Raw genomic sequence first — 27,848 nt, 5'->3', positions numbered from 1 at the left:
TTTGTGTTGCTCTTCTGCCAATTAACACCTGCTAATGTGCCAACTTGTCCTGAAAGAGTGAGGGAAGTGAGTGTGTTACAATGTGTTCAGATGATAAGGCTGTTCTGGTTGTACAGTCTCTGAGATGTAGGTGCGAAACCTGCAGCTACGCTAAGTATAAGGTGAAGCTGTGAATATTCGATTAAAGTCCTGATTGCTTCATGGTTGATAGTGGTTGTTGGAAAGTGATTGATGAAGATGTGATGTACTGAAGAGTGTGAGAGCATGTTTCAGTTGATGAAATATGATATTTGAAAATTACTGAGCTTAACCACTTGTGTGAGTTCTTCTGAGATTTTTGCAGCATGCATCCAGGTCTTCACTTTTTTCATTGACGACCAAGGATATCTGCTTCAACTGTGTCCAGAAAGCTTCTTTGCAGAACATCATGGCCCTATGGGTAGATAACATCGCCTCCTTTTTACCTCATCTATCAAGTGATTCAGTGCATCTTTGGAGAACACTGGGTCTTTGTTAACTCTCCTTTCTTTATGGTCTGGATTTTTAGTAATTGAATGGAATTCCACCAGCAATCCAGGTGGGATTTGAACCCCTGTCCCCAGAGCATTGCCTGGGCCTCTAGATTACTCGTCCAGTATCAGTACCGTTATGCCACCATCTCCCACCGCTAACTCCAGGCAGCAATCACGCAAATTCACAAGCAGCACCAAATCTTCATGCTGCTGGCATCCAATACAATAAGCATAAGTTAATTGTGTATTGCACTCCCTGTGCCTTTTTTCAGTGCTGTCCAACTTACCTCCTCAGTGCCTGTAACAGGGGAGGGAATTCTACACCTGCAGGCGAAACGGGGAAACCCGCCGGTGGAGAATACACCCCAGGATTTCAAAAGAAAATATTGCGTGAATATAGGAAATCAATTTTCAATTAACAACTAATAATTCATGTATTCTGAAAATGAACCTGGAATTGAAAACAGTTAAAATGGCATTTTTTTAAAGTATGAAGCTATTAAAGCATGGCAAATTGCTGATATTTAAATTGCTGAACATTTACAAATGAATGATTGGACAACATACTCTGCTTTTTTGTACTTTTGTAGTTTAATAATTTTAACAATTGGAATAATGAATAATAATTAAAGTGAATAAGAAATTGTTGAGCATCAGGAGAACGCGGCTATGTGAACCAACCATGTATTTAGTGATAGCCAGCTTTAACTTGAGTTTTATTTTTCTTCAGCAGTTACCTGTTGATTTGCGTTCATTTGTTGACTTTGTTTTAAAGTTTTATGTCTTGTGCTTTCTCCTGCTAAGATGTTTTTCCATCTGGCTTGTGCTCTCATTGTCTTATTTGATATCTGGAGTGGGCATTTTTCATTTCCACTAACTTTACATAATATGACCGATCCTCTTATTCTTTTTCCAGCTATCCCTCGATTTCCAAAAGAGAGTGCAAAGCGTATTGAGGTTGAGGAAGGTGATCCTGTGGTGTTACAATGCGATCCTCCCAGTGGGCCATCTCCATTAAATATTTATTGGATGACCAGTAGTAAGTACTGCCTTTTAACAGCAGATTCCATCTAGGTGTTAAATGAAATTCTTACATTTAGTTTGTATGACACGTTCTATCATTGGTTGGCCTCGGTGGCAATTTTCACCAATGTCCTATAAAAGTACTAAAATGTAAAGGGAAGGTCAAGGAAGGTCATCACTTTTTAATTTGGCAGTCATTCTGCTGTAAAACATGTCATTCTAAAATTGTATTGATGACTTGATTGATTCTTTTTGGGAATGTAAAGCATTACATTGCAGAGGCAGGTACATACAAACTCTTTTGTCGCAGTAAATCATGAGACAGTAATAATAATCTTTATTAGTGTCACAAGTAGGCTTACATTATCACTGCAATGAAGTTACTGTGAAAATGCCTTGGTCACCACACTAAGGTGCCTGATTGGAAAAACTGAGGGAGAATTCAGAATGTCCAATTCGGGATTTGTGGGAGGAAACCGGAGCACCCGGAGGAAACCCACATAGACACAGGGAGAACGTGCAGACTTCACACAGGCAGTTACCCAAGCTGGGAATCAAACCCGGTGTTGGTCCATGGCTCTGTGAAGCAACAGTGCTAACTTTAAAAACCAACTTTAAAAAGAAAACACAATAATGCAGAAGTTAGCACAGGTTTTTAATGGAAGAAATACAAGGAACAACAAAAGGTGACAAACAGGAACTATGGAAAGCCAGAACAAAATAAAACTTGCATTGGGCATCAAGATCAATGCAAAAATCTTCCACAATTACATTAGGCAACAGAGCATGGCCGGTACTCCTTGAGAACTGATAATAGTGATATTGTTAACGAGGAGAAGGAAAGAGTGGACATGTTGAGTAGTTGCTTTGTGGCAATATAACTGCAACACAAGAGGTTAGCACATTAGAGATTCCAGGGAAACTAACATTGAATCAGGGATAGGGACTCAACAAAATTAGTACACAATCAAATTAATAGGAATGAAGAAAATAACAGCACTGAAGGGTGACTGAGATGAAAACTATCCACTGCTTGGGATTAGTCACCTTCAGTGCTGTTATACTCTTCCTCACTTTTCTTAAATAGCAGATGACACGCACAATTTTCCAATCCAAAGGAATAGTTCAGCCATCAAGAGAACTTTGGAAGACAAGAATTTGAATATTGACAAAGTTCTTACTTCCTTCCTTGAAAACTCTGAGATGAAAACTATCCACTGCTTGGGATTAGAGTTTTCAAGAAAGGAAGTAAGAACTTTGTGAATATCCAAATTCTAATCTTACAAAGTTCTCTTGATGGATGAACTATTCCTTTGGATTGGAAAATTGTGCATGCCATCTGCTATTTAAGAAAAATGAGGAAGAGTATCCAAAGAATTATTGAGAAGCCAGCCTAACATCTATTGTTGGGAAATTACAGGAGGCTATAATTAAGGGTCCAGTGTCCTTAATTGAAATGTTCAGCTGCTAAGAGAGATCCTTATGGATTTGTATGTCATGCCTGACATTCAGAATGATACCTGGACTCTTAAGCGTTAAGCTATGAAGAAAGGTTACAGAAACTTGGGTTTCATTCCGTAGAATTTAGAAAGTTAATCGGTGATTTGATAGAAATTTTCAAGATACTCAGGGGAACTGGTAGGGTGGATGAAGAGTAACTATTTCCACTTTTATTTTGGAAAGTCCAGGATCAGAGGTTGGAGTGCAAAAATTAGAGCCAGACCTTTAAAGAGTGAAATTAGGAAATGGTTCTACACACAAAGGGTGGAACTTTCTTCATCAAATGGCAATTGATGGACCAAGAGCTGGGAGGTGGAACTAGATTGGATAGCACTTTTGCAACCAGAACAGACAGGATGAGCTGAATGGCCTTCTGTGTTGTGAATCTTTCTATGTTTCAATTAAATGTTCATTTTAATCGGAGATTGAATTTAGTTAACTAAAAAACCAAGGGAAATGGAGCAAAAGTGGGTGCATACAGGTAGGTTGCAGATTAGCTATGATCTCATTGAATGGTGGAACAGACTGGAGGAGCTAAATATTCCTACCCTGCTGCTATGTTTCAATGTTCTGAAAAAGGCCATACCTATTTGAGTTGAAGTCTAGTTCACACTTCATGATCTTACAAGTACTTCAGTGATGAGATTCTTGAAGTAGCTGGTAACAATAAAGAACATAGGATTTAGGAACACGAGGAAACCACTCAGCATTTCAAGCCTCTTTTGCCATTCAATGTGATCATAGCTGATTTGATTTTGGTCTCAACTCCACTTTCCTAACAAGCCTTCCATAACCCCCAACTGAATTATCCATCAAGGATCTATCTAACTCAGCCTTAATAGATTAAATGACCCAGCCTCCATTGCTTTCTGGGGAACAGCATTCCACTGGCTAATTAATTACCCTTTCAGAGAAATGAATTCTCCTTGTAACTGTCTTGAAAGGGGATCTCTTATTTTGAAACTCTGTCCCCAATTTCAGTCTCCCCACAACTGGCAACATCCTCCTGTTGTTTACCCTCTCGAGTTCCCTCAGGATCGTGTATGTTTCGATAAGATCATCTCTCATTTTCCTAACCTCCAATTTGTCGAAACCCCATCCTGTTCAACTTTTCTTCTTAAGATAAGCCTTTCATCCCAGGACTGAGTCAACTGCTTCTAATGCATTATGTATCTTTTTCAAATAAGGAGACCAAAACTGGACACAATATCCAGATGTGGTCTCATCAGGCCCATTTACAACTACTGAAAGGGCACTGTGATTTTCTATTGGGCGGCACGGTAGCACAATGGTTAGCACTATTGCTTCACAGTGCCAGGGTCCCAGGTTTGATTCCCAGCTTGGGTCACTGGCTGGGCTGTGCAGAGTCTGCACATTCTCACCGTGTCTGCGTGGGTTTCCTCCAGGTGCTCCGGTTTCCTCCCACAAGTCACGAAAGACCTGCTGTTAGGTAATTTGAACCTTCCGAATTCTCCCTCTGTGTACCTGAACAGGTGGCGGAATGTGGCGACTTGGAGCTTTTCACAGTAACTTCATTGCAGTGTTAATGTAAGCCTACTTGTGACAATAAAGATTATTATTATAAGATTTTAAAAACATCATTGATTTCCTGCCTTTTTTGGTCTTGCCATCTATGGTATACAATAGGCAAATTGTGTTAACACCAACATGTTTGCTTGGGGCCTGGCTTTACTTACATAAAGATTGGAGTTCTTCAAAGTATGGTTGCAATGCAATGATGAAAAATTAGCATACCAGAGGGATGAGGTTAATTGACCACTTACATTTTAATAAACAAATCTATTCCAGATTTATAGTCATAATTTTGTTCTAGAAAGTCAAACGTAATCACATTCATAAAAATTAGTTTTTCATGAATTCTAGTTATAACTCTTTGATATTATTTGTATAATTGTATGAGCAATTGTTGGGGTGGAAGAAACAGGTGTCTTATAGATTGCTGAAAGGAAGTTAGGAAAAGGCGGGGTTTATTAACAAATCAGTATGTTCAATAAAAATTATGATTTCATAGAAGTTTTTTATTTTTCAGAGATACAACGCATACAGCAGAACAGCAGAGCTTCCCAGGGGCTAAACGGAGATCTTTACTTTTCAAATGTCCAGTCAAGTGATAGTCGGAATGACTACATTTGTTTTGCACAGTTATCCAGAACAAGAACAATTGCACAGAAAGAACCCATTAGTCTGATTGTGAAACCATGTAAGTTTTCATTCTTTCCCTAACTAAACAGAAATAAACAAAACATAGACCTATCATCTCAAAATGAAAGGATATGGCTGTGGTTGTGAGAAAAATGAACAGCAACAAACAGGATACAAGGGGGAGATATTAGAAATGCCAATTTAGTAAAATATATATGATAATAAAATGTTACGGGATTTGATGATATCAGTTCTTGACGTCTTGTAGAACTGCATACGTTCTTGATTACATTATTTTCCTTCCATGTAGACCATTCATGAAACCAATGGGCCACTCCATTCTATCATATTTTTTGAACCTGGCCAAAGTTCAGCACAACTGCTCCTATGTTGAGCCATCCTGAAACTCCTCTTAACACACAGCTATGAGAATGATTTTCAGCTGTTCAGAGTTATTTATTTTAGACCCAAATAAACTGATATCTTTAGGTGATCCCTAGGACTACTTGGGACAGAGATTGCAAATATCACTATTTCTTAAATTATTTCCAGGCCTTTGAGATACAAGGACAAGCCCCTAACATGCATAAGGGTGACTTCACCATCATTATATTACCTGTGTTTATGTGTACAATTATGTGCTTTTCTATGCAACCTATTGTCCAGCAGGCCTCTCCACAGTACCTTCTACTCAATACGTTTACGATGACCATCACACACTAAAGGACTTGTCCAATCTTGGTAGGCTTTAGAGAATCACCATTTTCTTTGCTCTTCTGTCATTGGAATATCCTCTTCCTGCAAATGATCCCTTTGTAAACTCCCATCAGCTGTACAATGTCTCATGCTTTGATTGTCCCAGATTTTAGACCATTTTTACAACTTCTAAATTACTTTCATTCAGATGTTATCACTGAGCACTTGAATTTTTGGAAAGATAAGTACAGATTTTAACCTAGCCGCTATATATGCAAATTAGCATTAACTTCTCCTAGCTATGACTCCAGGATGCTCACCTCTTGAATTGATCTGGTAAAATTTAACATTTTAAAGTTTCTATTAAGAGCACTATGTTCTCTTGTCTTTAGCAGGTCAGTCAAAAAATCAGTAACACTCGAGATTATCAAGCAGTGGAAATATTTTGTTTCACCAAGTGTTTTTTTTCAGAATATTACTTTTCTCTCTTAAAAAGAAAACACCCAGGCAGTGGTGGTTGTGTCCCCCCAATAACCTAAAGGTACCACAAATTGGAAGAAATGGGCTGCGCAGAACAACTGGTTGTTGTTGGAAACATTAGTGAGGATTTCCTTTCATACAAGATATTGACCAATTTTGAACTCTGGATATATGAAAAAAAAATCAAGTAGCAGGTGGAGGATTTTCCTTGTGTGGATTTTTAAAAATTTGCATCGAAAGGTTTCCCTCAATTGTGGAAAGCAAGATTCATCTGACTCAATTCTAGAGAACGAATTGCTTTAACAATTTGTTCACCTCAAAGTGATCAATCATTCGATTATAGCTTTTCTCTACCTACATACCTAAACTCGGCTGAAGATCTCCGGCCCCTACACCTAGCTCACAAAAGAGCCTTTCCAATCACAGAGTATTGTGATCAACCGCATCCAATAATGTTTTATACTTCCACCGAGGAGCATTATACTAACCGTGATGTCTTCCTACAACCGCAATTACATGTCCAGCATTATAATGGAACAGTGCAACATGCAGCCTGTGCACTGTGAACAAACGAGAGTTGTTTTAACCATTGACAATCTTTGTTCCTTCATACTTGTTCTGCTCCAGAGACACAGAGAAGAGAATATCTCATCTAATTCTCTCACAATCTTTTATCTCACTTTTTGTTTGCACATAAATGCTGGGTATCTTGAAAACAGTTTTAATCCTTCGCGGGAAAAAAAGGGTTGTCCATTTAAAAGACATCTGCCATGAGATCTCACACATAGTTTATTGACCTGTCTTCACTCTAGGACAGAGAATTCTTACAACAAAATATACTTGGTCTAAATACATTTGATTTCACTAATCTTTGATTCTGAAGTACTTAGTAAGGGTTTCTCTATCAAGGTTTAAAATACTTCTATCTTGAGGGAGAAAAACCTCGGGACCTTCTCTGATCTTTTCCTGCTTTTTCAGCCACATTATCCTATAATTAGTCACAGAAGACTAAATCCAGTTGCCTAATATTGTACCCCCATTGCTGCATTAACTTACAAGGCTTCATTCTAGATTTTCCAGTTGGAGGTTTGTGTGGTTAGATACAAATCAGGTGGAGTGAAGTTGTAGTATCCGACGGGAGAAACAACAGGAATGCATGGTAGGATAGGAATGAACAAAAAGGTTTATTACGGTGTACACAACTAATAAAACTACAGCTCCTCTCCCCGAATGGTCACCTTCCCTAACTTGCACCCAGGTCAGGATTTTTATGCTGAGTGGACCCACCTTGTTTTATTTTTTTATAAATTTAGAGTTCCCAATTTTGTTTCCAATTAAGGGGCAATTTAACATGGCCAATCCACCTATCATGCACATCTTTGGGTTGTGGGGGTGAAACCCACGCAGACATGAGGAGAATGTGCAAACTCCACATGGACAGTGGCCCAGGACCAGGATCGAACCTGGGTCCTCAGCCCTGTAAGCAGCAGTGTTAACCACTGCGTCAGCCTGCCGACCTAGTTTCGCCTTGTTAAGGGGAAACCCGACCCCCAATTACCGGGGGAGTTCATACTCAGCTGTGTAAGGGAGAAATCATATAGACCATAGTCCTTGGACCCCAAAGGGGTGGTAACATGTTACATTTACTGTAATTACCACTGTTACACAAAATCATATTCTCGCCTGCACAAAGCTGGCCTCAGGATTGCTATTTGCTGTAGAAAAAGCAACTAAAGAATCAAGTCTTTATGGTGCTGTGATTTACAATAGTTTGACATTGACGTGGTTTGGGTGTTTTAAAAAAAATAATTTTTCTATCTGTCAATTACTTTTTCCATCTTTCTTTGTGCTGCAGGACTGCCATATACCTCCCCCCCAACATTATTTTCAAACGAGGCAGAGTGAATTTGCAGTGGGAATTCCCCTCCATCACTGGAATAGCATGAAACCCACCAGCCAAATATCCCACACCACCATATATAAACAAAATCACTTGTACTTGTCAGAGGAGCAGAGTTTCAGAGGCTTTGCTCTACAAATGAAATCATCACTGAGTTACATCATATGCTTTTTACAAATGTATTTGTTCATGGGATGTGGGTGTCGCAGGCTTGCCCAGCAATTATTGCCGATCTCAAATTATCCTTGAAGGGGCATTTTAGAGTCAACCACATTGCTGTGGGTCTGGAGTCACATTTAGCCCAGATGGGTTGGCAGATTTGCTTCCTTAAAGGACATTAGTCAACCAGATGGGTTTTTACGTCAATCGATAGTGGTTTTAATGGACATTTAATTCCATATTGAATTCAAACTTTGTCAACTGCCATGATGGGATTTGAATCTGGGTCCCCAGAACGTCACCCTGGATCTTTGGATTACTAGTCCAGTGACGATGCCACTACGCCTCTGCATTCCCTGTCTCTCCTGTGACTTATATGAACATAAGAACATAAGAACTAGGAGCAGGAGTAGGCCATCTGGCCCCTCGAGCCTGCTCCGCCATTCAATTAGATCATGGCTGATCTTTTGTGGACTCAGCTCCACTTTCCGGCCTGAACACCATAACCCTTAATCCCTTTATTCTTCAAAAAACTATCTATCTTTACCTTAAAAACATGTAATGAAGGAGCCTCAACTGCTTCACTGGGCAAGGAATTCCATAGATTCACAACCCTTTGGGTGAAGAAGTTCCTCCTAAACTCAGTACTAAATCTACTTCCCCTTATTTTGAGGCTATGTCCCCTAGTTCTGCTTTCACCCGCCAGTGGAAACAACCTGCCCGCATCTATCCTATCTATTCCCTTCATAATTTTAAATGTTTCTATAAGATCCCCCTTCATCCTTCTAAATTCCAACGCGTACAGTCCCAGTCTACTCAACCTCTCCTCATAATCCAACCCCTTCAGCTCTGGGATTAACCAAGTGAATCTCCTCTGCACACCCTCCAGTGCCAGTACGTCCTTTCTCAAGTAAGGAGACCAAAACTGAACATAATACTCCAGGTATGGCCTCACTAACACCTTTATACAATTGCAACATAACCTCCCTAGTCTTAAACTCCATCCCTCTAGCAATGAAGGACAAAATTCCATTTGCTTTCTTAATCACCTGTTGCACCTGTAAACCAACTTTCTGCGACTCATGCACTAGCACACCCAGGTCTCTCTGCACAGCGGCATGCTTTATATTTTATCGTTTAAATAATAATCCCGTTTGCTGTTATTCCTACCAAAATGGATAACCTCACATTTGTCAACATTGTATTCCATCTGCCAGACCCTAACCCATTCACTTAACCTATCCAAATCCCTCTGCAGACTTCCAGTATCCTCTGCACTTTTCGCTTTACCACTCATCTTAGTGTCGTCTGCAAACTTGGACACATTGACCTTGGTCCCCAACTCCAAATCATCTATGTAAATTGTGAACAATTGTGCGCCCAACATGGATCCCTGTGGGACACCACTAGCTACTGATTGCCAAGCAGAGAAACACCCATTAATCCCCACTCTTTGCTTTCTATTAATTAACCAATCCTCTATCCATGCTACTACTTTACCCTTAATGCCATGCATCTTTATCTTATGAAGCAACCTTTTGTGTGGCATCTTGTCAAAGGCTTTCTGGAAATCCAGATATACCACATCCATTGGCTCCCCGTTATCTACTGCACTGGTAATGTCCTCAAAAAATTCCACTAAATTAGTTAGGCATGTCCTGCCCTTTATGAACCCATGCTGCGTCTGCCCAATGGGACAATTTCTATCCAGATGCCTCGCTATTTCTTCCTTGATGATAGATTCCAGCATCTTCCCTACTACCGAAGTTAAACTCACTGGCCTATAATTTCCTGCTCTCTGCCTACCTCCTTTTTTAAACAGTGGTGTCACGTTTGCTAATTTCCAATCCAACGGGACCATCCCAGAGTCTAGTGAATTTTGGTAAATTGTTACCTGAAGTGGAGGCACCCCATTGCCAGTGACTAAACATTGCAAAAGTATATTTTTTAAAACAGTAACTTTTACGTCTAGAGAATATTTATTAATCCAAAATTGAATTTTAGCAAGTTTAAGAACAAGGAAAACAACGTGGCTCAGATAGTCCATCTTTTTCCCAACCTCACAAGTTATCTGTGTATCTACATTGGTACATTCTGTCTGCGTACCTTATCCCACTTAGGTATCTGAAATAAAGAACGGAAAGCACAGTGAAACCTCAGCCAGTCTCGCAGTGTCCATGGAGAGAGAAACAGAATTAATATTTTGAGTCCAATATGACCCTTCTTCAGAAAAGAGGAAGAGTCGTATTGGATTGAAAATGTAGGCTCATTTAAATAAGCGTTTGTGGGATTTTCTCGGCCCTCGGGACCTAATGCCACACCTTGGAGATCTCGCCAGGGCACGGTTACCATAAACGTGGACCAGTCGTAATGGCACTTGGGGAGTTCTCCCAGGGCACTAGAGACCCTTGGGTGGTTGGGGACTGGTAAGGTGGCACCCAGCACTCCCTCTGGTACCTGGGCTCCTTGGAGCTGCCAGGGTGGCACTACCACCTGGTAGGGGCACTGAAAGGGTGCCAGAGTGGCAGTGCCAGGGTGTCAAGTTGGCACTGTCAGGAATTGGAGAGGTAGTGAAGAGGTATTCCCATGTGCCTCCCTGTGTTTTGGCTCACCAGTGCGAATTGGCTCTTGAGTTTGGCCTCGGCAGGGAGAAACCCCCCCCCCCCCCCCCCCCCCCCGTCGCCCCAAAAAATGACAAAGTGCTGTTTAATAATGGTGTGTGTTCGGCGGCTGCAGCTAAACCCGCCCAAAACAGGATGCAGGTTTTTTTGGTTTCCCGTTAACTCTGTTTCCAACTCTTCCCATTTATATAACACTTATTTACACTCTTGTAAAGCATAGCGTATGAAATTGGGCGAAATACTCGATTTGACAGGCTAGTGTTGGCGGGCGGGCTTGAATTGCGTGCGATTCACGTTCCCATTGGGGTTGCTATTTCCGGAACAATTCAGGACATGCTAATTGGCCAGCACTCTGCCCACATGAATCTAGAGCAATTCTCATTCCCATCGGCTTCGGATTCGCTGGGACTGGAATTGGCGCTGGGGAGATTGACAAGCTGGAACTGCTTATAAACATTCCACGACCCATATACTCCAGCCAGAAAGATGGTTCCACGAAGAACAGTATCATGCTTCTCCGGCGTGGAGCTCGAGAGAATATTGAATGTGGTAGAGGAGAGGTGGGACAAACTCTTCCCCAAGGTGGGCTGGAGACTGCCGCCCATGGTCGTTAATAGGGTCTTGGCAGAGGTGGTCAAAGTGCTCAGCACGGTAATCCTCACCAGACAGACTGCCATGCAGTGCTGCAAGAAGATGAACAACCTCCTTAGGTTGGATGAATCACCACCTCTGTTCCCCGGGCAGCACACCCATTCGTCACATCACACCCGCACTCACATGGAGCCCAATCAAAAACCACCTACCTGCATCTCCCTCCATCCCCCCTGCACCAATCCCCAACACCTGTATTGTCCTCTTTGGCCATGGGCATTGCACACACATGCCACCAGCTACCGACCACTCATATAACTGGCCTCCATGCGTCTCACCATGTCCTTTATGTGTCCCTTAGGAAAAGACAGCCCATAACAGAAGGGAGCGGGAGAAGATGAGAGGGGATGTTCTGGACCTCCGGGCTCTCACCCCTGCCGAGTAGAGGGTGACGGCATTATCCGGGGAGGTGCAGGAGAGGGCTATTTCTGAGGCGGAGGTTGGCAAGTTACAACCATGTGAGCCCCAATGCAAAATGATGTCCCGAAACTAATTGATGTACCATCAATGACCACGCGACGAATCGTGAACTATTGTGGTGTTATTGTGCTAGATGTAAAGCCTCCTGCAGCTGGAGCCGAGAATGAGGGCCACGCAGGAGAGCATACACTTTTAGACAGAGCTTGCTGGGTGGAGCCAACAGGCCGAGATTTACCATAATAAGTGGAGTACAATGGCAATGTGCCATATGTAATGTATGCCCGGCTAGCTCAGTCGGTAGAGCATGGGACTCTTAATCCCAGGGTCATGGGTTCGGGCCCCACGTTGGGCGCTTTCATAGGGGCAGCAGGGTAGCATGGTGGTTAGCATAAATGCTTCACAGCTCCAGGGTCCCAGGTTCGATTCCCGGCTGGGTCGCTGTCTGTGTGGAGTCTGCACGTCCTCCCCCTGTGTGCGTGGGTTTCCTCCGGGTGCTCCGGTTTCCTCCCACAGTCCAAAGATGTGCGGGTTAGGTGGATTGGCCATGCTAAATTGCCCGTAGTGTCCTAATAAAAGTAAGGTTAAGGGGGGGGGTTGTTGGGTTATGGGTATAGGGTGGATACATGGGTTGAGTAGGGTGATCATGGCTCGGCACAACATTGAGGGCCGAAGGGCCTGTTCTGTGCTGTACTGTTCTATGTTCTATGTATGTTCAGTGGTTTACCACATTCACCCCCTGTTTAAAAAAAAGAGTCCAGTGGGGATGAAGTTACAGATCATGTCTGTCGGGTGCTTTGACTTCCCGCTGCGATTGCCTCAGCCCCGGCTGTGGTGTGGGCACCGATGTGAGTACCTGCGACTCTGGGAGCGTGTTGTCCTCTCCTTCTTCACCCAGTAGTTGAGCCGGTGGGGGGATGGGCATCGCCGGGGCGGGGGTGGTGGTGATAGTCGCTGATGGGGGGGGGGGAGAAACGGCGCAGCGGTGGGGGTGGCGGTGGTCACCACCGGAGGGGGAGAAGACGGTACCAGGTCAGGGTTGGTGGTGATGGTGAATGGGGAACCAGCGGGTGCCATGTCGCGGAGGGAGACAGTGTCCTGCCGCCCGTCATGGTGTGCCACATAAGCATATTGTGGGTTCGCATGGAGGAGGAAGACTGTTTTGACGAGGGGGTTGGATTTATGGCTCCTCGAATGCTTCCAGAGGACGGGACCAGGAACTGTCAACCAGGTCAGGAGCGAGACCCCGGAGGTGGACTTCCTGGGGAAGGCAAGCACACGTTCATGAGGGGTCTCGTTGGTAGCAGTGCACAGGAGCAACCAGATGGAGTGGAGCGCATCGGGGAGGACGTCCTGCCAGCGGAAGACTGGGAGACTTCTAGACAGTAGGGCCAGCAGAACAGCCTTCCAGACCGTCGCGTTCTCCCTCTCCACCTGTCCGTTTCCCCGGAGATTGTAGCTGGTCGTCCTGCTCGAAGCGATGCCTTTGCTGAGCAAGAACTGACGCAGCTCATCACTCATGAATGAGGAGCCCCGATCACTGTGGTTGTAGGTGGGGATACCAAACAAAGTGAAGAGACTGTGCAGGGCCTTGATGACAGTGGCAGAAGTCATGTCAGAGCATGGGATGGCGAAAGGGTAACGGGTGTCCTCATCAATGATGTTGAGGAAGTACACATTGTGGTTAGTGGAGGGGAGGGGCCCTTTGAAATTGATGCTGAGGCGCTCAAAGAGGCGGGAGGCCTTCACCAGATGCGCTCTTTCCGGCCGGTAGAAGTGCGGTTTGCACTCCGCGCAGACCTGGCAGTCCCTGGTCACGGTCCTGACCTCCTCGATGGAATAAGGCAGGTTGCAGGCCTTGGTAAAGTGGAAGAACCGGGTGACCCCCGGGTGAAAGTGGTCGTTGTGGAGATTCCGAAGTCGGTCTACTTGTGCGCTGGCACATGTACCACGGGACAGGGCACCTGGGGGCTCATTGAACTTCCCAGGGAAATACAAGATCTCATAGTTATAGGTGGAGAGTTCAGTCCTCCACCTCAACATCTTGTTGTTCTTAATCTTGCCCCGCTGTGTGTTACTAAACATGAAGGCAACTGACCGTTGGTCAGTGAGGAGAGTGAATCGCCTGCCGGCCAGGTAATGCCTCCAATGTCACACAGCTTCCACAATGGCTTGGGCTTCCTTTTCGACAGAGGAGTGCCGGATTTCGGAGGCATGGAGGGTACAGGAGAAGAAAGCCACGGGTCTGCCCCCCTGGTTGAGGGTGGCGGCCAGAGCCACGTCCGATGCGCCGCTCTCCACCTGAAACGGGAGGGACTCGTGGCTTTGGCAATGTCTGCCTTGGTGTGATTGAAGGCCCGGTGGGTCTCAGCCGTCAGGGGGAAAATGGTGGACTTGATAAGTGGGCGGGCCTTGTCCGCATAATTAGTCACCCACTGGGCATAGTACGAGAAGAATCCCAGGCATTGCTTCAGAGCCTTGGGACAGTGAGGGAGGGGGAGTTCCAGGAGGGGATGGATGCCGTCGGGGTCGGGCCCTAGGACTCCATTTTCCACAACGTAGGCAAGAATGGCTATGCGGGTTGTGCGGAAAATGCATTTCTCCTTATTATAAGTAAGGTTAAGGAGTTTAGTGGTGTGGAGGAATTTCTGGAGATTCGCGTCATGGTCCTGCTGGTCGTGGCCGCAGTTGGTGACGTTATCCAGATACGGGAATGTGGCCCGCAGCCTGTACTGGTTAACGATTCGGTCCATCTCTCACTGGAAGACCGAGACCCCATTGGTGATGCCGAAGGGAACCCTAAGGAAATGGTAGAGGTGGCCATCTGTTCGAATGCAGTGTATTGGCGGTCCTCCGGGCGGATGAGGAGCTGTGGTACGTGGATTTCAAGTCAACGGTGGAGAAGACTCGATACTGCGCAATCTGGTTGACCATGTCAGATATATAGGGGAGGGGGTATGCATTGAGCTGCGTGTACCAGTTTGTCGTCTGACTGTAGTCTTCTCCCCAGTTTTAACGACCACCACTTGAGCTCTCCAGGGGCTGTTACTAGCCTCAATGACCCTCTCCCGCAGAAGTCACTGGACCTCCGACCTGATAAAGGTCCTGTCCTGGGCACTGTACCGCCTGCTTCATGGCGACGGGCTTAGAGTCTGGGGTGAGATTTGCGAAGAGCGAGGATGGATCCACCTTAAGGGTCGTGAGGCCACAGACGGTGAGGGGAAACAGGGGTCCACTGAACTTTAGGGTGAGGCTCTGGAGGTGGCACTGGAAATCGAGACCCAGTAACAGGACAGCGCAAAGATGGGGGAAGACGTAGAGTCTGAGGTTACTGTACTCTATGCCCTGTACCGAGAGGGTCGCGGTGCAGTACCCCAGGATCTGTACGGAATGGGATCCGGAGGCCTGGGAGATTTTCTGGGTCACGGGGAGAACTGGGTAGGAGCAGCGCCTTACTGCAGCTGGGTTTATGAAACTCTCCGTGCTCCCGGAATTGAAGAGGCAGGTCGTCTCGTGCCCTTGTTCCGTATGGTCATTGTAGCGGTCGTGAAGTTGCGAGGCCGAGACTGATCGAGGGTGATGGAGACGAGCTGCGGGAGGTGGTGGGAGGGCTGGTCAGCGGTAGTGGAGGTATCGGCAGCCAGCGTACGGCCATGTGAGCAGGGGTCCTGGGTGCATTCCAAGATGGCGCCGAAGATGGCGGCGCCCACGGGGCGCACATTGTAGGCGGCGGCAAAGATGCCGGTGCCTCAGGGTCGCACATGGGGGATGTTGCGGTAGTGATGCTGGGCCTAGAAACGGCAGCGACTGATCGGGCCTGGCAAACGGTGACAAAGTGGCCCTTCTTGCCACACCCGTTGCAGGTCGTGCTCCGTGCTGGGCAGTGTTGTCTGGGGTGCTTGTTCTGGCCACAAAAGTAGCATTTGGGGCCTCCGGAGGTAGCTGGCTGCTGCGTGGCACAGGCGTGCAGTGCACCCGGGTTGGATGGTGGCGGGGCCCACGATGCCCACAATGGTGCCGCGCGGTCGGAGGTGTAGGACTCCAGGTTGCAGGTCACTTCTAAGGAGTTCGCGAGCTGTACTGTCTCTGTGAGGCCGAGTGTACCCCCTTCTAATAAGCGCTGGCGGATGTAATTGCACTTAATGCCCGCGACATAGGCATCCCTGATCAGCAGCTCCATGTGTTGGACGGCCGACAGCGCCTGGAAGCTATAGTTTCTGCCAAATAGCCACAAGGCACGCAGGAAATTGTCCTGAGACTCTCCCGGGAGTTGCCGTCTTGTGGCCAGGAGGTGCTCGGTAAACACCTGATTTACAGTCCTGATATACTGTCCTTTCAGTAGTTCTATCGCCTCCGTGTCGGTGGGAGCGTCCCGAATGAGGAGGAAGACTTGTGGGCTCACCTGTGTGTTGAGTAGTTGGAGCTTCTGTGGGTCTGAGAAGACTTCGGTGGATGCTCCGAGATATCCTCCAAAGCAGGCTAACCAGTGCTCGTAAGTTGCTGTGGCGTCGGCTGCATGTGGGCTCAGCTCCAGGCGATCCGGCTTGAGTAAGACGTTCATCTTCAAAATTCTAGCACAATAAATTGATGTACCATCAATGACCACGTGACTAATGGTGAACTATTGTGGCTTTATTGTGCTAGATGTAAAGCCTCCTGCAGCTGGACCCGTCATGCAGGAGAGCATACACTTTTAGACAGAGCCTGCTGGATGGAGCCAGCAGGCTGGGATTTACCATAATAACTGGAGTACAATGGCAGTGTGCCATAATACATGTAATGTATGTTCAGTGCTTTTCCACACTAAATAAGTCACTCCTTACCAAGATCTCATCATGTGTCTTGTCTTTTGTATTGCAGGGTCACCATCAGACCAGGCCAGCCCATCTGGGATATCTTGTCCCAGCTACAGGCCCAGCACACCCCAGACTACCAGTCCGGGGATGATACTGACTTCTAAGCACGGCATTCACCTGCACCATCCACCAATGCAGCGACTATCACCTTGGTGGGATATTTTAGTGAAGAGGCTCCTGGGTCACCATCTGGTCTGCACATCACACATGCTGTCGCATATCAGGTGGAGGTAGGGATACCTGAGGGAACGAAAAGTCAGATGGCTTTCTGATCCCAGGAACCAGCTGTAGTCCAGACAGGTATCGCACTTCTGGAAAGTATAATCCGGTCACTGGTGGAGATGCACAAGTGGAGCCAGGATTTTCAGAAGAGGGTGTCAGTAACTTTCCAGCAGCTGCAGATCAGTTGGAGGAGTCTAACTGTCTTCAGGTGGAAGAGATCATGCTGGCAATGTGTGATACTGAAGCCAACACTGATCAAAATGTCACAGCCATGGGTCAAGATGTCCAAGGCTTGGGGCACATTGTGAAGTTGAGGTCTGAGGCTCAGGACAGGTGAGCCCAGTCATAGGCAGCCATGTATCAGGCCCACATAGGCATTGCTGCGCTGCTCCAGAGCGTAGCCCAGTCCCAAAGGGTCAAGACTGAGGATGTTGAGGGAAATGGCCAGGCACTTATTGACCTGGACTAGTCACAGAGGGACATGACCTCGTACAGAGGGACATGACCAATGCGTAGAGGGACATGACCAATGCGCAGAGGGACATGACCAATGCGCAGAGGGACATGACTCATTCTCTGAGGGACATGGCCCAATCTCTGTGCTTCCTGGTTGAGGGTATCGAGACCTTGGTTCAGACAAGAGCGGGCCTCCTGGACTGGTACTGCCAGCTAATGATGGAGGTTCCAGAGATCACTCAGGCCTCACCTCCATCCCATGGATTAGCCTAGGGGCCATCGAGCACCCCGAGGCAGGATGAATTGATGGAGCCCCTGCTGGTGCCTCCTGCAGGGGAAGTGTTGGAACACCTTAGCGCTTCTGAATCCCCCCTACCTGACACCGGCTCATCTGATGGGCAGTAGGTGGAACAGGGTGGAACCTGTGACAGCCGAAAGTCGGCCAAGCCCATCCAGGTCCAGGCCCTCCGAAGGACAACCATCAAAGGCATCTCAGGTCAGAGGAGGAGATACGAAGCAGTCCGCCTCCACATCTGATGTGTTGTCTGGGGTCACACCTCGAAACAACATGAAATAAGAAGATTAGACACCAGTTAAGGTGCAGTATGTAAGTTAGAAGTAGGGGTTAGAGCACAACAATTCTATAAAGTGGTGATTCAACACCTTGTCAGCAACATTCCATCCCGCCTCAATCCTCTGTCTGAAGGGTATGATGGGTTGATGTGTGTGATGTATCTGATGGGCTGGGCTGCTTGTCGAGGGTGTACTGGGTGGAGACGTTGGGAGATTGGTGGTTTGGGATGTGAGTGTTGGGAGCATGGCACAGGGCAGAGCCATCAGGACAATTGAAAAGACATGGAACGGGGCCAGAAATATGAGGCCACCTTGTAAACAATTTACCCAGTGAGTGTCATATCACCGCTCACCATCTCCTTAACTGTACACTGCCCCCCCCCCCCCCCCCACACTGCCCAGATACCCCACAGTATATCTGAGCCCATAAGATGGAATGGCCAACACACATGCAGGGATCACCTGGGTGGACAGTGGAATGTGATCCTGAAGGCAGGGGTCAGACTTTGTCAAATGGTGAGATGCACCAGAGCTCATCTCAGAGCGAATTGTCATCATCCTCCATCCCATGGACAAGACCCAGTGATACTACCTGTCCAGGCCAACACCCTGTAGTGATGCTGGTAGGACCCTCAAAGCGGGGAGGTGGTGGTGGGAGCTGGGTGGTTGGATGGATTGAAGGGAGGAGGGACAGGGTAGGGTGTGAGAGGCGATGGGGAAGTGGCACCACTTGCAAAGGGGTGGGGGCGAATATCAGGAAGTGGGAGAGCTGCCTGTGGCCAGGCAGTTGGCAAATATTGAGTTGTGAGGTTTTCTGTTTGTGGCGATCCTGGAGCACACATTGGGTGGCCTGCCATGGCAGTCTGGGCTCCATGCCCTGTTCTTCCTGGCCACCCTCCTCATCAGATGAGGCCTGGCATTCTTCGTCCTCCTCCAGCAATTCCCATCTCTGCTGCCCTATGTTGTGCAGGGCGCAGCAGGCCAGCACGATGTTGGAGACCCTCCTGTGGCTATATTGTAGTGCTCCACCAGGGTTGTCCAGGCATCAGAAGCACATTGTGAGGATGCTGATGCACCGCTGAATGACACTCCTGGTTGCTGCATGGGCGCCATTATAGCGGTTTTCTGCTTCAGTCTGTGGCCTCCGGGCTGGCATCATGATCCAAGACCTCAACCGGTAACCCTTGTCACCCAACAACCAATCCCTCACCCGAGGGAGTGCCTCGACGAGTGCGCCAGGCCTTATGTGTTGTGCATGCTTCCTGGACATCGGGTGCAGACGTGCATGATGCACAGCTGGTGGTCTCACATTCGGAGTAGAAGCATTTCCGATTGATGAAGCGCACCCCTTGATAAGCCGGTGCTTGCAGGGGGGAACACGTGTCACGCATCGATCCCCTTTGAACATGGTGCATGCCAGCAATGGCGGCAAATCATGCTGCCTGGGAATCTTGGTGGGCTTGATCCAGATCAAAGTTTATATAGTCCACCGGTCTTATAGGGCTCAGATTTGCATGGATGTCAAGGGGATTCCAGGCAGATCACCACTCGGCCTCCGGAAAGACCCAGAAGCATAAATACTCAGGGTGACCGTCACCTTGACGGTCACTTTCTGCCTCCATACTCTTACGGTGCCAGGTGCGCCATTTCCTGCCACAGGTGACGCAAGATCTCACTGGTTAGCCAAAGTCTTGCAACACAATCGGTCTAGCATCTACACGAATGACAGCCGCTGATGGTATATGTGTGGCCTCCTTCATACCTTTTCCTTGGCCTGTTGTGCGGCTGGCATTGGGGCCTCACTGGCTGGCCTCTGCTCTTCTGGGGCAGGTTCTTGTTGTGCAGGGTCCTCCCTGAGCAGGCACTGTACCTCCAGCCTCCATGCATCCACAATGGTAACAGTGGCCAGGCAGATAGCAAGCATTCCTGGCATCCAAAATTCATTCTCTTGGGGGGGGGGGGAGAAAGAGAGGACATGTTAGCAAGTTGAGTATTTCCTTGCCTATACAGATCAAACACACTACATGGTGTCCCTGAGTTGGTCCACCCTATATCTGTTCCCAAACTCACCCCCACCCCGCAGCCATTCCCCCTGAAATCTGGCCTTCTACACTGAACAATCCCCATTAGCGAGTGGCATTGGGCCTGTGATGTGGGAGCCCCTATCCTCACTACCCGTCCCTGTCAACAGGGGTACTGATGGCTGCAGCAACCCATGTCAGGGATAGGCTCTGCGGCCCCTGTCCTGTCTCCCCAGTCGCATCTATGTGGATGTCCTCATTGGGTGGGCTGTGTGTTCTCTCATCAGCATAGCGACACCTGGTTGTGTGATGGAGAGGTTCGCCGTGTGCCACCAATCGCCTCCATGCTTAGAGGATTGTGTGCGGTTAGGTCCTACAGATGGGGATGTGACAGGGATGTGTGCATCTGCTGGTAGTGTAGCTGCAGTGTGATGTGAGTCCTGGGTGTGACACACGGGTTGTGACAACCTGACTGGGGGCAGGATGGATAGGGGCAGGGGCACGGTGGGCAGGCAGGGCTTGGAGACAGCTGATGGCCCTGTGGAGTGGGCTGGCTGATGGTGCAACTATTGAGGCTTTTTTCCTGAGAGAGGCAGTGTGCCAGGGAGGTGCCAAAGGCCATAGTGCCTGTACCCTTGTTTGGGTTGCGCTCTGCTATTCCTCCACTTCCCCTGCAGTGGGGCTGCACTTCTGATGAGTGAACTGAGTGACAGCACCTGGTGTGCCACTTATTGAGATGGGCCACGCCCACCCCGTTGGTGGGTCAGCTGGGGTCTGAGGTTAACAGAGGGATGGCCTGGGTGGACGCCCCAATTATCAGAGGCTCTGTAAATGTTTACAGGACACAATGAGCAGAATGAGCAGCCAGGGCCCCGTAACGTGCACCAAATCGGTGCTTTCAAAACAAATACTGCAGTAATGGCAGTCTGAGCCAGGCCACCCTGAACCTGAGGGGAGCACCCTGAATCCAAGGAGCTGTCAGCAAGTCACTTCCCGCTACTCCCCCCAGCCCTGGCAGCCACCCACAGCAAGAGCTACAATTTTTAAAATGTTTTCAAACTTCGCTTACCTCGGGTGGTATTCACCATCCCGCCACACCCGTTTTCTGATGCGACATGCTCCAGCCGGCAGCAGGATCCTCTGTCCCGCGAGACTGCTAATGCGGTTTCACATTGTGGGCACTCTCACACCTTCAGGAAATCTACGAGCATGAGAGCACTGCCGGGAAAAATGAGGTCACCACCGAGGGAGAATCCGGCCCCTCCCTCTCTTTCCCTCAGCAGCCATGACGGCCAGATCCCACTTGTAAATAGCTGTCGTAAATTGCGCCCATGTGACCTCTGCCTGAGAGGGGTGGAGCATCGCAAAGGCCTGGAACAAAGTGGGTCAAACCCACTAATCACATTTAAAATAATGCAAATGCTTGTTTTGCATGCCAACGCAAGCAGGGCACAAACCTAGTTATCGCCACCAGTGCGAGACATGACGTCTAATTCGGTGTTGGGCATGGACCTCAATTTTGGCCGCACCCCCGATTCTCCATCTGATCACGGTTCACGTTTGCGGCGTTGCCAGGCGGAGAATTTAGCCGAGTATCTGATTCTTATATTTTTTTTAGCAGATTTCTACACTAAGTCATCATTCCTATACCTCCATATTTCAACTATGGTTACTCCTTTTTTACACTTGCAACCATTCCTACTATGGATTTGCACCAAGTCCATCTCTACCATTGTTGTTTCGTTGATCCTGTTACAGTTTTTTGACTAATTGATGAATACCACAGCATTTGTCTATTTTACTAATTGAGCAGTGGATGATGAAAACATTTCTGATCAATCTTTTATTATAAGTTTTTAACTTTCTATCTCTGCCCTTTAGCTCAACATTCATTGTCCAAAATCGCCTGTTTAACCTTCTCAGCATTTTAAAGATTTAAAACGCATCAAATCTCCATTGATTTTTCATTTGCTACTGAAAATAAATTGAATTCAGATGTTCCTATCAGATTACGCAGCCTTAAATTTTGGAATACTTTGTCCTGTACTGTCCCTGTGACCTGTATTTTTGCCTCCCTTATGAGCACAATTAATCTGCTGTTAAACAGACAACACCACAAAGCTGGTCATATCCTGCCTCTGCCAAGAATTGCCGTGAGAATTAAACTTAATAGATGGGAGTAAAAGTATTTCTCCCCTTATTTCCATTGCATGACTATAATGACACTTCATATCAGTAAAATCTCCATCTTACCAGCTCCCTGCTTCTTCGGTTATCTTTCCAACCTGACAATATATTAACATTCACCCTCAAGCCATTCTGTCCTGGAGGGCTTCTGACTTGAAGTATTAAAATCCAACACCATGCACAGTTAGTACATCTAGTATCTCACAAATATGAAATGTGTTTGTCCAGGAGAAGATGTGCCCTTTTCCATTTAGATGATAAACTTAAATGTTTCTGCTGACAACTGCATGGGGGGGCGTTCATCAAGATCCTCACAGAGAATCAAACTAATCAGTACAGAAAACAATCTTGTTCCAGCAATAAACAATTAGGTCAGCTATGTTTACTGGTTCAGTGAGCTTTATTTAAATCAGTAAAATTTAATTCCCTGCTGGAGCTCCAGCTAGTTCCTTCAGGCTCCGTTCTCACTCACGATGTGTCAATGCCCCCCAAGTATCTCTGGCATATCCTGTCTCCGAACCGTTTCCTTTGTTGCAGGAAATACAGTGCTATAGCTCCAGCACTTGCACAGAGTTGCAATTGGAATCCTCCTGAAATGAAAGGGAAAGTATGGAGATCTCAGGTGATCCAATGCCCAAAATTTGTTTAGAGGATTGCAACTTGCTTTACCACAAACTTTGACCAGGAAAGCAACCGGCATTTCAGCTTTACAGGGTGACTTGTTTTTAGAGGTTTACATGTTTTCATGCCAATAATGTGATCATTGTTGTCGGAAATGTATTCTGTCATGGCACAAAATCAAATTATCTCGCTGCTCAGAAATTGATTGGTCCATTTTCCCAAGATAGCACTGCCATGTTTATTTGAAGCTCGTTATTTTCGCTGCTGGTTCTTTTAGCAATTAGCACAATGTAGATAATCTGCATAATTCTTTGCATTTCACTGATCACCATATGAGGCTTGCTATATCGCTCACTAACCAATGAGTCTGGGAATATCAGTGTAGAGATAGGCCTTTGTGTTACTTTCTGTATAATGCACTTGTGTTGCAATGAGGTTTCAAGCTCATAGGCCAGCAGCACTTACCTGAGTTGCACATGCATACTGAAAGATGAAAATACAGAAGTTTCAAGTGTTACTTCTCTGGAAGTTGCATAAAAACAATATAAAATCATAGAATTCCTACAGTACAGAAGGAGGTCTTTCAGCCCATAAGATCCGCATCGACCCTCTGGAAGAGCACCCTAACCAGGCCCACTTCCCTGCCCCATCTCCGCAACTCAACCTATCTAACCTCTGGATGCGGAGGAGCAATTTAGCATGTCCAATCCACCTAACATGCTCATCTTTAGACTGTGGGAGGAAACCGTAGCACCTGAAGAAAACCCACACAGACATGGGGAGAATGTGCAAACTCCGCACAGTCACCCAAGTCAGAAGTGAACCCGGGTCCCTGGCGCTGTGAGGCAGCAGTGCTAACTACTGTGCCACCGTGCCCCCCATTCACCCCATCTGGCACCAATTCAAGTGTAAATTTCCTGTACTGACATTGTAAATATGGGTTAAAATTTCTATGCGGCATTCCTGCCTAAAATCCTGAAATAAGTCTTAATTGCTGCCAGACTTTAATTGCTTTAGTGCTTTCCAACACTAAATTTTAACATTTTCGAAGTTCAGAATCTCACTCCTTCAACTTTAAATTATGTTGGAGATTTTTTTAAAAAGTTTTTCATTTTTCAATCTCTTTTATTTTATTCTCTTATTCAAATTTTCTTGCGTTTTCTGTACCTGATTTGACATTCGATTAACTATTCTAATTTAATTTTCCTGATTCAGCTTTAATAATTATTTTCAATTTGGCGTTTTAAGGAGATACATAATTGCATGCTGTGTGTTCACACATTCCCCAGATGTCCTGTATAAGGTGCCATGTCATTGGGATGTTCTGCTCACAGTAACATGCCCTGCAAAACCCACAGGAACACAGAGTGCGAATGCAAGTTGAATGAATGGCTGTTGTAGTTCATTCATTGCACACAGCAAAATCCAGCCTCAATAAAATACGGCAGACCCTGGAAATTTTAAATAAAAGCAGAACATGCTGGAAATTCTGGGCAGGTTCGGAAGCAGCTGCTTCTTTTACAGAAAACCCCAGCCCAATATTTCTTCTAATAATGATCATGCAATGCTTCTGGTAATTTGGGAAGTTATTTGGACTCACCACTGTTGAGTTTTCACATTTTACCTCAACCCTGCTCCCAAATTTATTTTTCTTAAATATTTTGATTGGTTTTGCATTTATTTAAAACAACATTGCAAGGGACGTCACATAGAAATCAAGAGGAACGTACAAAATGGAAATATGATAGAAAAATAAACAGGTGTGCATACAAAAGTAACATATTTACAAATACAGATATGGGGGCCCAACTTAACTTTAGGGCCCCAGTGATCGGTTACCACAACTGTATTGTGTTAAATATCTACGTGTTGTCTCCTGGTCCCCAATGTGCCTTGGTATTGTTGCTGTGGTTGCACAGGTACTTCCTTGCCATTGGCCCACTCTGGCTCCTCTGTCCTGCTTACTCTGTATTCTGGTTGGTGTTCACCCCCCCTCCCCTTCTCCTATCCCTCCTTCCCTCCCCTCCCCACCTCCCCTCTCCACCTCCCCTCTCCTCTTCTGTCAGTGTCTGTTTCAGTCTGCCCTCCCATTCCTCTCCTACCTCGCCCCTGCCATGCCCTACCCCTTATTGGTTGCTGGTCACAAACAGGTCTTTGAACAAGCTCGTGAATTGCTTCCATGTGTTGTGGAAGCCTTCCTCCAATCCTCAAATGGAAAGTTTTATTTTTTCCCATTTAAGGAATTCTGGACAGTCAGCCTGCGGCCTTGGGTGGCACAGCTATTCTCCAGCCGAGCAGGAGTCTCTGGTGGAGGTCAGGATCAAAGGCTATGCCGTCGATCCCGCTCCCCATAAAGAGTTTTGGTTATCCTGATATTCCAAAGACCGCCACGAGTGTGCATGGCTCCACCCTCACCCCACGCCAACCTTAGACATAGCCCTGCTCTGCAATGCCTTGCCTATGCCCACCTGTGATTGGGACATGTTCTGAAATGCCTTTGCAGTGCCCTGGCAAGTCCACCTGAGACTGGGACATGTCCCCCAGCGATTGGGACATGCACCGCAGAGCCTCGGCAATGCCCACCTGAAACTGGGACATACTCCGCAGTGCCAAGGAAACGTCTACCTGCATCAGGGACACGTCCCCTAGTGACTGGGTCATGCAGCCGCTGCACTCAGCCATGGCCGTCACTGACTGGACAACATCTTAGATACCACCACTCATGGTGCTGATGTCATGCTCCAGGCTCTCCACTGCGATCGGCATCCTAGCAGTGTTGGCCTTGATGCCACGCATTCCCAGCTCTATCTCCTGGGCCCTCAGCCTTTGGGACTCCTCCAATCAACTGTGGACCTTGTGGGGTGTTGCTGACATCCCCCTCTGAATCTCTCGACTGCATCCTATCGACTGCATTAGCTCCGGGTAAACCTGATTCAAAACCTCAGCATCTGATTGGGACCCAGCTGAGTCCTGGGATCCAGCAGATCTCCGACTGCTGTCTTGGCTGGATATTCCTGCCTCCACCTGATATGCATCAGCAACTGTCTGGTGCTCACCAGAATGTGCCCCAGAAGCCTGACAACTAATTTTGACCAATTCATTTTGACCTCTGAACAATCTATCTGCTGGTGTAGGGTGGGGTTGATAGCTGTGCTGCGACTATTATGCTGGCCTCCTCGGACCTCTCCTCTGAGGTGTTCTCTTAGGAGGCATGAGGAGAACAACCCCAGATAGGTTGGCACCATCGGATGGAGATCCAATGGGAGAATGGACGCATTGTCAGTGGGAGGCAGGGTAGCTCACAGCAGTTTTGCTCACTCCCACTTCGAAACTTTTCCGTTTTTTGCACCCCAAACCAAATAAGTTGTTGCCATAGATTCACTTGAGTGGAGTGTCCAGTGATCCTCAGGCCAATATCAGTGGCTCTGATTGCAGAATTCCATTCTTTTTCCTGTAAGAGACTTTCTGAAGGTCAGTCTTGAGAATGATGGTGGTTCAGACTTTCAGCATGTGACCAGCTGTCGCCATTATATCAGACCAGTAATGGTCCATTTTGAAAAACAATATTTATACAAGTGAATATGGAAGACAGAGAGATCTTTAAGATTTTGTTGCTTCATCACTGTTAGCATGGAAATTTAGACTGAATTCACTTAATTTCTAACTGCTGTGGCTTTTAGCATTCTTACCCAAACTTCTGTCAAAAAGCACGCAAAATAATTTTTCTTCAGAACTTTAATTCTACGTCAGTGTATTTATCTTTACTTTAATTGCATCATGCTTGTGTCACAAATAACAATGATCTTCTCTTTCCCTTTTAAAATGATTTCTTTGTGTCTAGTTTCACTAAAAAATAACTTCATGTGACTTGTATGCTTGTCATCTTCAGAGAGACCTCCATTCTTTGTTAATGTTAATGCCTCTGCTTCCACTGAGTTTTAGTCATTTTGAACATCCATGATAAAACTTCTAACTCGGGCTAACAATTGTGCAGCATTCAATAAATTTGTATCAACATTTTGCAGTGATTTGCTGATCGCAATAATTCTTTGAAGCAAACTATTCCACAAAACAGTAAAAAGAGCAATTTCGTACTTTTCAAACTTCTCTGCTCAAAGGCAAACTTACACTTTGTGGGACTCCATGCTCACCTTCATTTATTTCCTCCCCTCCCCAATGACCCATGCCCCTCCTCAGCCCTCGCCTGGGGGTCGAGTCACCCCTGATTCCCTCGATGGTCTCACCTTGTTACTGGTACAGACAGCTTGGCTATTGCCTCACCTGCCCAAACTCCCACACCCTTGGCCTGGGGCGGCGTCATCCCTGCTTCCCTTGATGACCTCTCCTTGCTGCTAGCTCAAGTTGCCTGGCTATGGCCTCACGTCTCCAGCCCTCTTCAACCCTGCCTGGGGTTGAGTCGCCCCTACTCCACTTAATTGCCTCGCCTCGCTGAGGGCTCAGGCTGCCTCACTATGACCTCACCTGCCAAGCCCTGGCCTATGGATCAGGTTATCCCATTGCTCTCCTCAACGACCGCAGCCTCTCACCTCAGGCCGCTCGATAACTTTGCCTCTCTGCTGGCTGCCTTTCTATGCTTCTGCCTGCCCAGCCCTCCTCAGCCCTTGCCTGGGGGTCGAGTCGCCTCTCTTGGTGACTTCGTCTCTCTCTGCTGGTTCAGGCTGCCTAGCTATGGCACCTGGTCTGGGCACTGATCATCCTGCTCCCCATGCAACTGGCACCTCATCTCGCTTGATGGCCTCGCTATGCCCTGCCTTGCTCAGCCCTGGGCC

At 46.8% G+C, this 27,848-nt stretch overlaps 1 protein-coding gene and 1 non-coding gene across 12 annotated transcripts in view; both read left to right on the top strand.

Moving 5' to 3' along the window:
- The window catches only part of chl1b (cell adhesion molecule L1-like b), a 1,165,941-nt gene that overhangs the window by 570,831 nt on the left and 567,262 nt on the right, over nucleotides 1-27,848 (top strand). For all 11 annotated transcript variants that reach the window (XM_038810694.1, XM_038810698.1, XM_038810699.1 and 8 more), the window contains 2 exons: nucleotides 1,429-1,551; nucleotides 5,086-5,256. In XM_038810694.1, the coding sequence (XP_038666622.1) occupies nucleotides 1,429-1,551; nucleotides 5,086-5,256 (294 nt within the window). The remainder of the gene's footprint in view (nucleotides 1-1,428; nucleotides 1,552-5,085; nucleotides 5,257-27,848) is intronic.
- Nucleotides 12,405-12,477, top strand: trnak-cuu. The gene has a single exon. It is a non-coding gene; the product is annotated as a tRNA-Lys (tRNA).

The sequence above is a fragment of the Scyliorhinus canicula genome, chromosome 11 (assembly GCF_902713615.1).
Source record: "Scyliorhinus canicula chromosome 11, sScyCan1.1, whole genome shotgun sequence".
NCBI classification, from domain to species: Eukaryota; Metazoa; Chordata; class Chondrichthyes; order Carcharhiniformes; family Scyliorhinidae; genus Scyliorhinus; species Scyliorhinus canicula.
The sequence above is the reverse complement of the archived record's forward strand: the minus strand, read 5'-3'. Positions and strand labels throughout refer to the sequence as shown.